Raw genomic sequence first — 12,099 nt, forward strand, 5'->3', positions numbered from 1 at the left:
TTCATTACTTGGATTGTGAAATTCTAGGCAAAAAAAGGAAAGTACAACTCCATGATGAGCCTGCAGCATAGTATTTATGTCATTCTCATGGGACTACACAAGTGTGTGAGAACCTTTTCTTCTCAGATATTTCTGTAAAGGAAGTCAAGAATCATAGAGCACCATACCCTGTATGGTGATATATCCTTTGCTATGTAATGTAGCTAGTAATATGAAATAATGTAAGACAGAGTGCTACAAAGAATCGTAGCCATAATGAAGCAAAAGTACCTTGTTGTCCTTTTTCATGTATTTATTAATAATTTATTTGCTTGGATTTTGAAGTTTGTGATATCCTGCTGATCTAGGTAATTATGCATCATAATATGGAAGAATCAGAGCCAGGCTTTCCATGATACCAACTTACAGATAATAAACAGTAATGCCAGTTTATCAAAATATTAATTTATTATGCTATTAGTAACTTATTAGTAATTATTGATAACGTATGTGATCAGTCCTGCTTGTAGCATTTTAAAAAAAAAGTTGTTTACACTTCTGATTTTAGTGATGCAGAAGTTTTGTCAAATGTATTACAATAGTAATAGTAATTACAAATAGTAATAGTAATTACAAATGTATAGCACTGTATTACATCGAATTCTCCCATTGAAACGGCAACAAAAATGAAACTAAAGTTAGATAGATTTTATGCCACGTACTTTTTGGAAAAAAAACCCCGATAATCAAGAGCTCTGAATTACCTTCCAAAAAATATTGCCTTCCCAGGGTTATATTCCAGTATATCCCTAGTACAGAGTGAAGGAGTCAAAGTGTCAGGCAGAAGCACAGGGACTACTATGCATCCATCCTGCCTCTGAATCCCAATTCCCATGAAAAATGCGTTTTCCTGGCAAGATCCCAGGAAGGGATCTTAAAGGCCATCTAGTCCAACCCCCCGCAGCAAGCAGGGGCACCTTGCCCTCGATCGTGTTGCTCGGAGCCTGATGCACAGCATCACGCTGCCCCCGCCCCGCGCCGGGACAGTCCCGGGCCCAGGCAAGCGCTGAAGACGGAGCTCCCAGCCCCAGCACGGCCAGCAGATGGCCCAAGAACAGCTGGGAATTCTCTCCCCATCGCTGCTCTGCCGGACCGCGGGAGGGGATGTGACTTCAGGGAGCCGCACAAATCTCTTGGCGATTCTCCAGCTTCCGACTTTTAAACCATCCTCTCTGATGTTCGCGTTACCTGTTTCTTGCTGCCCAGATCGAGCCGGACACGGCTGTAACTCTCAGGATCCAGCAGAATCCCTCCTGCGCGGACCCAGCAGAGCATCCCGCCGCTCCGGGAGCCGCGCCGCCGCAGCCGGGCTGGAAGAGGTCAGTGCATCCTTGCTCCCCGTCCGCAGCGCTCTGTCCGGCCGGGAAGGGGGTGCGTTTTGCTTTTCGGGGAGCACACCGAGGGCACCGGCTCCCCCAGAGAGCAGGACCCCCGCACTCCGTGCACCCCCGACCGAAGGCACCGCCGAGCGCCGGCGAGGAAGGGGAGCGGGCAGCCCCTCTGGGCTCCCGGGCGAGCGCTGCCACCCTGGGGTGCCCGATCACTTCGGGGCAGCCGAGGCTGAGCGCTGTCCCCGCGCGGCACTCCCACGATGTGGGAGCAGGGAAGGGGCAGCTGCTGGGACCCTTGGCTTCTGGCTAAGCCCTTGGTGATCTTCCTTTGCTCCCATCAGGGTGGCAGTGGGGAGCATACGTGAGATTTTGGTGGTTAGACGTACCAGAGGAGACAGCCTCGCGAAGAGCAGAGGTCTCACATATTTTTCCCCACTTCCAGGTCATCCTCGCCACCCCTGAGCCTAGTCATCCTCTCCTGTAGCCATGGAGAACTCCTCCCTCCCTGAAATCAATTCCTCATGTGCAGACTGCACTGGAAGAGGACATGGGACTCTGAATATGTCCACTACTCCAGTAAGCCCCAGGTACTACATCACAGTGCCTGTCATCTACTCAGTCATCTGTGCCGTGGGATTGACAGGCAACACTGTTGTCATCTATGTAATCCTCAAAGCACCAAAGATGAAAACAGTAACCAACATCTTCGTCCTCAACCTGGCCATTGCTGATGAGCTCTTTACCTTGGTGCTGCCCATCAACATTGCTGACTACCTGCTCCTGCAGTGGCCCTTCGGAGAGCTCATGTGCAAGCTCATCATCTCCATAGACCAATACAACATTTTCTCCAGCATCTACTTCCTCACTGTCATGAGCATTGACCGCTACCTCGTTGTGGCAGCCACCACCAAGTCCAGAAAGGTGTCCTACCGCACCTACCGAGCAGCCAAGATTGTGAGCCTCTGCGTCTGGTCCTTTGTCACTGTCATCATCCTGCCCTTTGCCGTCTTTGCCAAGGTACACAAGGAGCAGGGGCGCTCCCACTGCGTCTTCGTGTTCCCCCACCCCGAGAGCGTGTGGTGGAAAGGCAGTCGGATCTACACCCTTATTTTAGGCTTTGTCATCCCAGTGTCCACCATCTGCACCCTGTACACCACCATGCTGTGCAGACTGAGAAATGTGCAGCTCCACTGCAACGCAAAAGCTCTGGACAAAGCCAAAAAAAAGGTGACGCTGATGGTGGTTGCTATCCTGGGTGTGTGCTTGTTCTGCTGGACACCCTTTCACCTTAGCACCGTGGTGGCCCTCATCGTGGACATCCCACAAACCCCACTCGTCATTGGGATTTCCTATTTCATCACCAGCCTAAGCTATGCCAACAGCTGCTTCAACCCTTTCCTGTATGCCTTTCTGGATGAAAGCTTCCGGAGGAGCTTTCGCAGACTGATGGATCGCAGAGCCACCTCGTAAAGCCAACCCAGCCATCTGTCCTGTGTCCCTCACATAGTCACTTGCTTTTCCTAGGTGATTCCAGCCCAGAGAGTGCTTTCTCTCCAGTCTCCTTGTGATGGCCCACTGGGCTTTAGTTTGTCGCACTACCCAAGACATGAACTGGGGTTGTGTGGATCTTTATTACCTGTCCTGCACTCATTTCCTTAGCACTGCCCTGGTTTCTTTTGTTAGTTTATTTGTTATTGTTTTGGGGTTTTTTTAATTTCTTCTCTCTAATGCTCTTTCTGACCTGGGTTTGGAGCTCACAGAGCTGCCACAGGTCCCTTTTCCCTTTTCAAAGGCATTGCTTTGTGAACTCAAGCCGCACGACTGACTCAGTTATTGGTGATTTGTAAATCTTAATAAAAGTGTGTCACTGTAAGTTTCTCTGGGTCTGGATTGAAGGCACTTGAGAAGGTAGTTCATGTTCAGACTCAGATGTTTATTATTTCTTATCAGTAAAACAGTCTTACTACTGTGAGTTCAGCAGTTTTTCATTAGCAAGGCACAAAATGGCTAACAATCTCTTGTTACAAGGTCTTTTAAGACTAAACTATCCAATTAAGAAAGGACACCTATATTTTTCCTTTTAACCCAATAACTGATCCCAAAGAGCCCACAATGCAAATTTTCTGCCCAATTCCAAACATCAGCCAAACCCATGAAGAAGAAGGAAAAAGAAGCATGAAGAAGAAACTCAGGATGACACCTTGTGCCCTCCATCTTCCTTCCATCCACAACATACTAAAAATCCCAAAACCTAAATTTCTCATCTAAGTGATATACCTACACTACTCTCTATAATCTATTTCACACTTTTGTGGATTCTAGTGTGTCTTGAAGTCTAGGAAACTTTCTCCATGACTGAGGGTCAAAGTCAGTGCTCCCCTGGGGGGTCAGGGCACCCCAGAGCAGACAGAGAAATATTCCCAGTGCCATGGGTTTCTACGCGTTACCAAGTGTCTTGCTTAATAATACCACAGCCTCATTCCTACCTACAGGACCTGCTTACCAAAGTCTTGCAAACTTAGCAACATCTCCAAATGATAAGGAATAAACAAAGGTATTGAGCTAATTTCATTTTACAGGACAGTAAGATAAGGCAGTCAAAATCCTTGAAACATGTAAGAGAGGTATCAGTCTGAACTTTAAAAAAAAGAGCAACCCCTCCCTAGTGAATAAAAGACACAGATATGGGTTTGAAGCCACTTGCTGCAGAAAATAGCTTAACAGTGCACTTGGTCATTGTCATTTGCAAAAAATGCAGCTGTTGTTTATATCAGAAGTGGTGATTACTTCATTATTTGTAATGTGTTTATGGGCTGTTTCACTTACAGATATTTATTTTGTGGTCCTAGAAAACAGAATCAGAGGCTATCTTCAGAACCAGTAAACTTTTAAGGGTTTGAAAGCATCCTTATGATACATGGGATCCTTCTTCCCTTAGAAATCACAAATAACTTGCAGTGGTTAGGCTACTCTTAAACTATCTCTCACATACTTCCAGTTTTTGGTAAGACTTATTAATATTTCTCTTAAGAAAGAGAAGTGAAATAAAAATGGCAGATGTAGGATACTCCTGTGAGACTTTGCACCAGGTCCTTTCCTACTGCTGCAGTTTAAAGTTTTGCCATAGGCATATGGAAAGTTTTTTTTCACTAAATCCTCCCACAAAAAACTCCAAATAAAAATTTTACTCACAGATTTTAGCAATTATGCATGCCTGATACTTTATAATAACATATGTCTAGGTTAATAATTAAATAATTTCTCCTTATAAGACATTAATATTCCCTGAGCCAGTCAATGCTAAGTTCAACACCCAGTCTAGCTGTTGTGGAAATAGAAGGACTCTTTGGGGAATGACAGTGTTGTTCTGTTTCACTGGGGGCTGAATGATATGACATCCATCAGACACAGAAGCTGGCATTTGAAAGAGCAAGCCCAAAAGGTGTGGAGTACCCATTTCCACATCTCACAGAAAAAAATGTGCTTCAAGAACCCACACTTTATCTTTCTGCCTGAAAGAAAAGGTAATTAGCTTTTCACACCAGCTGTCTGGTGATCAATCACTTGCCATGGAGAGAGAATTTCATTTTTATGGACAGAGAAGAAAAATCTCTCTGTTTAGGTTGCTGTTACGCATGCTACCTCTCTTGTATTCTTTAGTCATCATCCTCACAACAACTTATTTGCTTAAAGACTACATACAGCTTAAAAAGTAAACAGTTCTATTCTCAGAAAAGACATGTGCAACACCATTGTGCTCTCATTGGTTTTGATCCTTCCCTGAAAACTGATGAATGGCAGTAAAATAAAATTCCCTGTCCAACAGCCACATTAGTGGCACAGGTTTGAACATTGTTTGTGATAGTGACCACCAAACTGCTTTAGTCATGCTGCTATGCAGCTGCATTTGTCTCATCACCTGTCAGGGCTTCTTTTTACCCCAGAAATATCATTGAAACTTTGGTAGCTTTGTTGTGCTTCTGAAAAACCTACTCTGTACCTATACATCAACTTTCTAAGACTCTGGCTGGTAGTAACGATGAGTTATAAGAACAGTCTGATTTGTATTCCATTTTTATCTAGATTTGAATACCCAAATTTTAATTGTTCCTGAACAATCAAATCTGGTTCAAGTTCTTAAATTAAAAACCAACTTTCTAAGCTAGATCAATGTGGAGAGGGCTCTTCAAAATCTTTGTATTTCTCAGGATATGGGAAAGCATTTTAAAATATGCCTTTTCTCTTAGTCAATGTTTCATTTCATTGTCTTGCCTATGCTTATTTTTTGTTTTCCAAAGAGAAAGATATGAGAAGAATTGTCTATTAGCAAATTTCACTTTGAGGTGTCTTGGACTGCTTCTCTTTTTTCTATTAGAGTCATAAAAATGCAAATAGAGTATCACTCATGGTGACGTTATCCTTCACTAAATTCCTTCTCATTCTGAAGCCACCTGTTCTTCACAGTGGGGTGAACATCTGAGAAGAATTCACTGTTTCTCCAAATGCCTGGAGTTTTCCCAGGGTTGTTGGTCACAGAGCTGGCTGAGGCTTGAGCAACAGCCACCTTGCAGGGCTGTGCTGTCTGCAGGGCCTGTGACGTGTCTGGGAGCCTTTCACACTGTAGGCATTGCAGGCTGACATCCCCTTGGAAGAGGAAGTTGAGCCTGGAGAGCCTGGGGAGGGTTCTCATTGTTGAGTAATGCGTCTTGTAGGGCTTCAGTATGGAAACACAACACTTAGCTCTTCTCTCAGCATATGCCCTTTTCATTTGAGAGACAGAACATTCTAGCAGAGCCTAAATGTGACCCAAACCAGCAATCAGCAGGAGGGGGAGAGGTTCAGTTTTCAATACTGCTGGTCAGCAAGGATGACTTGGTGTTGTATAGAAACTGAACTTCAGCTCTCAGAGAAGAAATAGGTGACAATATAAAGATAAATTTGCTCCCCTTAAACATTTTTATTTTTTATTTCTGGAGGAGGAAATAAAAATGTTCCAGCTCAGTCAATGTTTAACCAGCTATAATGAACAATGGGACATTGTGACAGTAGAGTTGCTGTAAGGGTATATTTTTTACATATGGAAGTATTTTATATATATGAAAATTATTAAAATAAAAATGAATCCTTTTTCCCCTCAGCACAGCTAACTTGCAACTAATATTGCAGATATTTGATATAGACTTACAGAGGATAAGCAGAAAAACCATAAAAACTGATTATATAAATAAATAAATAGAATAGAATTAAATTTCCTGGCTGCTCATGCTTCATCCTTCCCCTCTGTTTGTACCACCCTGGATGGTGTTAAATTCAGCATTTTGAACTTTTGGCCACTGCTTAAAAGCATGCAGCAAATTTGGAGAGGGGAAGGGGGGGTTGGGATTCTTGTGGGGGAACAAAGTGGACAGGGCTGTATTCTCAGGACTGTGGTTAGTTAGAGCATGAGGAACATACACCTGTATAATGCTGGATGCCTTGCTCTGAAGAAAGCAGGGATGGGAAAAGTTCTGGGACACTGAAGGGTGTGAGCCTTGGATAAGCACAAAGGATAGCAATAAGTGTTTGCTGGTTTGATTGCAGTAAAGCCTCATAAGTCAAGGCAGGAGAGAACTGTGTTGGTTTTTTTCTGCTTAAGTCACCATTCAGCTTCTCACATGCCAAAAAAACGTGGTTAAAGAAAACACGCCTCCTGCTCGTGACAGACTGTCAGCACCAAATCTCAGTGCCTTGACTTCTGAAAGACATGCATAGCTTTTCATGGACATCTTCCTATAGTCTCTATACAGCAAGCTATAAAGAGCCAGAGGGTAACATTCTGTGCAATTGTCAAGCACCCCTTCAGCCAGGAACCCGAGCCCATGTGCCCCTTGGTCGCTGAGACATATCCTGGGAGCTGGTTAAAGACATCTGACAAAACAGATATTCCATCAGGACCCCGAGTTTTCTATAAATTTTGTTTGAAAATCGCCCTGCATGCTTTTCCAGCAATAGCATTTTTGCCTGGCTACTCCTGATCCAGCTGCCCCAAACCCAAAGATGATGTTGACCACCACTCCTGTGTTTCCAGTTCCAGAATGTTTCCAATCCCTGCTTCTTTTTATCAATGAAAAATATACTTTTTTTTCTAATTTGAGAGCAACATCCTCCACTGTTTTTTTTTTTTTGTACTTTGTGAAAATAAGTAAGCCCATTAAAAAAAAAACCTCTATTTTTAAGTCTAATATTTTTAGCAGTATTTTTGTCATAAGGACTTTATGTTAAAGGAAGAATACACTAATTTTGCCTGGTTGTATTTGAGCAGATGGATCTTTTCTCTGTGATTTCAGAAGTTGTGGAATTTTCAGAGACTGGAAATATAATAAACATTCCTTTTCCAGAGACTCTTCCCATGAGGCTCCCTTCAATGGCATGACATCCAAAATCTTAAAAATAAAACATAATTAAATTAATTAATAAAAAATATATTTAAAAAAGAGAAAAAAAGGGATCTTCTATTCACCCAGTGTAGACAGCAGATGAAACAGCAGTTTATAGGCTTGAATTTAACAGACCAACATTTAGTCTAACATCGATGCTGTTGTCAAACACACACAGCACAACTTGCAGCTGGCAAATGTCCTGTGAGTATTCATAAGTACAAAGCAGACAAGTTAGCATTAAGAGACTGTGATTCTTTTGCTCATTGTGATAAGCAGCTGCTTATATGAGTAGCCCAATCATGACAGGGAAATTATTCTTTTCTGAACCCTGTCTGAGGGCTAATTGCTCACCAGCATCAGTAAAGATCTTTCAGACAAACCCATCCCAGTTACAGTGCTCCCCGACCCCCTCAGCTTGTTTGGTCTTTTTCTGCTTCAAAATAGGTCCACTGTAGACAACAGAAAAATTTTCTTTCTCAACAGAGCAAGATTTTTACATTGTTTTGCCAATTGCATGATTGCAACACGAGGCAACCTCTTTTTCTGCTTTACAAAGTAGAAGAAAAATAAGTTTTATATATTTTGCATTTTCCCCATCCTCATTCCTAGTCGTCTTTAGCAAGCATGAAGAAGATGCACAAACCACCAACTTATTGCTATTTGAAGTTCCACAAATGCTTTCAAAATCTTTTTCTACTTACAAAACATTTGTACCACCAGAGGGAGTTCAAAGACAAATTATTCAGCAAATGTACTGAGTGGAAATGAGCTTGTGCTGTCATGCCCGACACTAAGCATGCAGTTTTCCATGTAAGGTGTCTTTTCCTCAAATTTTTATTCAAATTCTCTATGCTATGATAAACAGAATGATGATAAAATAGCTTTAATAAAGGTCAGAATTTTCGTCACTGACATAGACAAGAAGGTGTGTCAGCTTGCAGAGGCCAACTCTCCTGCACACCATTCCTCAAACCAGGGCAGCCCAGTGGAGCCCCAGCAGCCTCCAGGCAAGGATTTGTGTGTACTCTGCTTCACACTATTTTCATTAGCTGGAAATTTTTTCCCCATTTGCCTTTTTCCCGTCCCTGGTTCCTATTACACCTAGACTGTATTTAATGTTTTGGACACTTCCCCTTCTTTCAGCTTTCAGCCCCGAGATGGCACTGGTTCTTCACTGACAAGCCATCACTGTTTTCCTAAACCAGAGTTAAAGACTAAAAAAACAAGTTCCTGAGAGCTAATTTGGAAACTGTGTTGCAGGATAATACAAATTAGCAAAGGGGAAAAAATACTGTTTCTCTTTTTGTAAAAAAATATATAAAACATTAATCCTTTTACATTTTTTTAAAAATGGAGATTAGTACTTTTTAACTGGTATTGGTTGAACAAAATATGCTGAAATCATAGGAGTACTTTGGGTTAAACCTAGATTAAATTCCTTTATGCTCCCGGATTCAAGTTTTTAGTTCAGACTCTAGACAGATCAGTAAGGGAAGAGATTCCCAACTAAAAGTCTCAAGTCCTTAAACAAAAGTGGAGTTCTTTAGAGAAGATATGTCCAAAATATTTAAACTTTTTAAGGTGTATATTAAGGAAAAGAAAAACTATATTATTCTAATAAGGAGCAAGTAGCTTAATAATTTAAGTATCTGTCAGATTCTCAGGTGCTGTAAGTAGTGCAAAGGGCTTGGATAGAGTTGGTGTGATTTTCATAAATGAATAGTCAACTGTGTGAAATGTGTTTGTAGAATATTACAGGCTCAGGTGTTGCTACAATCCTCTCCAATACTGCAGTGTATATTTATGTTTGCTATTGGATGGAAGACATACAACATGCCTGTGTGGCAGTAGCTCCCTGTGGGAGGAAAGCTGGGCTACCAAGACCCCTGCTGGGTAAGCAATCCTCAGCTCTAGCTCCGAGGTGTTTTCCTTCTGCATTACATCCCTGCCTACTGAGGCCAACTCAGATCAGTGAGAAAATGTTAAAATAGCGGAGCTGCTGGTTGATTGTTTTTATTTGCTGCTGATGCTGTGGTAGCACTGAGATCCTAACTAGTCTGGGTTGCAGTGGTAGACATTCACCCACATACACAAAAGTAAGAGCTGCACAAGAGAATTTGCAAATGAAGAGATTTTACTTTTCTGGGTACACGGGTCTCCTGGAATACCAAGCGGACCATGAGCCTGCTTCCCTCCTTGTCTCCGGAGAGACATATGCTTCCCAAGATGTATTTTTCACTTTGGCCTTGTATTCACCTTAAAACTGAAGCTGAAAAATTGTGTATGGGCTTTTATGCCTCTCTTGCTGAACCTGTGTTACAAAATGGATCTTTATTTCTTAAGAAATAACAAGGCTGCTTTCTGGTTGGCATAGTGACATAGCAGCGGTATGCTATATAAAACCACCATGTGATTTTTATTAGGTACCTATAGAAGCTATTGTCTTCATGTTTGGTGAGACTGAGTTTGGCATTTGTTCCCTGTGATGAGCTAAAGTTACTCAACTCTCAGCGAGACTTAGGGTGATAGATCATTGTTGGATTGTGGTGCTGCAACCTGTGATGGGTAATTTGGACAACTAAATATGTAAACTTATTATGAAGAGAGAAAGCACTTAGCTCTCATTTTTGGACATACCTTGACTATTTCCAAAAATCAAACCCAAACCTAAAAAACCCCACCAAACCTACCTTTTAAGATCACAGAATTATTAAAAGGAAAAGATTCAAATTATTATGGTGATTTTTCCCTTCTTCCCAAGTTTTGATACTTCTCTGATATGCTTGTTTATTCACAGACACTGTATGTCATAAAGAGAATACTAAAAAATCTCAAAAACCACTATTACCATAAAACTCAGAATAAACTTCAACTCTGTTGACAAACTTTCTTGGTGTGATGAAGAGTTCTTCTGACTCTTACTTGAAATGCACTAAAATCGAAAACATGGCAAGAAATGTCCCCTAGATAAATTAGTCCTGGTAGAAATAACTTAAATACTGCTAAATAAACCAAGCCAAACCAGAATATATGACTGGAAAACCAATGCAGAAATCACTCTAACAGGCCCTACTGTAGTTGGCAAACATATTTTGAATTTTTTCCCTATATCAATTACTGGGCTCCTATTCAAAGCTGATTAAATCTGAGATGGCCAGTTTCCATCCTCTGTGACTAGGCAGTAAATGAAGTGGCTCTAAGTGGCTATACTACACATTTAATTTTTTTTCCCATGTTTTTAAGAACCACTACCACTGAGTCACAGTACTACAGTCAGAAGAATTTAAGAAAAAAAATCCATTGTAAAATGCTGGAACAAATCCACTATTTCAGACTTACCATTCTATATCAAACCAATGGTCTCTCATGTCAAGTAGTCTATTTTTAATGGATCTTAAATTATGTGTCTTGACATGGTGATGTACAGCTGTTTTCAAGGACATTATTATATAATGTGTGTGAGCAGGTGGCAAACATTGCTACCTACCAGAATTAAATCTGGCAAGGCAGAAATAGAAACTTTTACAATTCCTTCTATTATTTGTACAATGAGAGCATACAGTGGGCCAAATTGGGTTCCCATGGACTGGGCGTTCTGCAAAACACTGACTACAAGATTGTGATCATAAATATAATCAAATCTAGTCTCTTTAAGACAAGGAAATGAGTGGGCAAAGGAAGAAGTTCTAAAGCATCTTAAGGGTAGGAAAAGCAAAGAAAATACAGAAATTATGGATAAACCTGGATTTCTTTACAAAATATGGCTTGAAAATTCAGAAGAAAAATAAAAGAGAAAACAGAAGCTCTCTAGCAAGATAGAACAGGTGAGTAGATGACCCCACTTGCTGCATGTCCACAGGGCCCAATTCTATTCACCATTTATTATTGCTCATGAAAGGAATGTGTTCCATCCACTCACCAGCTGGATCAGAGAGGGAGAATAAGGAAATCCCTAAAGCAAGAATGAGTACCTATTCTAGTTTATCATAGCATTTGAAAGACAAATGGACTTACATACAATGCCATTATTCATCCAATATGTGACTTTATTATCAGCACATACATGCTACATTAGATTAACTCTTCAAAACATCTCTAGAGTTAAGACAGATCTCACATACTCCTCTGGGGGAGGCCAGGTTCTGCTGCTTTTACTGAAGTTCAGATGTTGTTCACTGAGGATGTTAAGTCAGGACCTTCTTTTCCTTCTGTGCTTACCTCTGCCCCATCAGCCATCCATCAATCTCTCCTCACAAGCCCACAGGCACTCTGCAAAAATAATTTCTTCTACTTTTTCAGGGTCTTTAACG

General features: G+C 41.4%; 1 protein-coding gene across 1 annotated transcript; it reads left to right on the forward strand.

Annotated features, from left to right (window-relative positions):
* The first annotated feature begins 655 nt into the window (after positions 1-655).
* NPBWR1 (neuropeptides B and W receptor 1) lies at positions 656-4,650 on the forward strand. Its single transcript, XM_064402979.1, has 2 exons — positions 656-1,358; positions 1,813-4,650. The coding sequence occupies exon 2, from the start codon at positions 1,857-1,859 to the stop codon at positions 2,838-2,840; it is 984 nt and encodes a 327-aa protein (XP_064259049.1). The 5' UTR covers positions 656-1,358; positions 1,813-1,856; the 3' UTR covers positions 2,841-4,650.
* The last annotated feature ends 7,449 nt before the right edge of the window (positions 4,651-12,099 follow it).

The sequence above is a fragment of the Passer domesticus genome, chromosome 1 (genome assembly GCF_036417665.1).
Source record: "Passer domesticus isolate bPasDom1 chromosome 1, bPasDom1.hap1, whole genome shotgun sequence".
NCBI classification, from domain to species: domain Eukaryota; kingdom Metazoa; phylum Chordata; class Aves; order Passeriformes; family Passeridae; genus Passer; species Passer domesticus.

Bases quoted from the DNA above. Each gene is read 5' to 3' on its own strand.
- NPBWR1 (XM_064402979.1), top strand. From the start codon at position 1,857: ATGGAGAACTCCTCCCTCCCTGAAATCAATTCCTCATGTGCAGACTGC.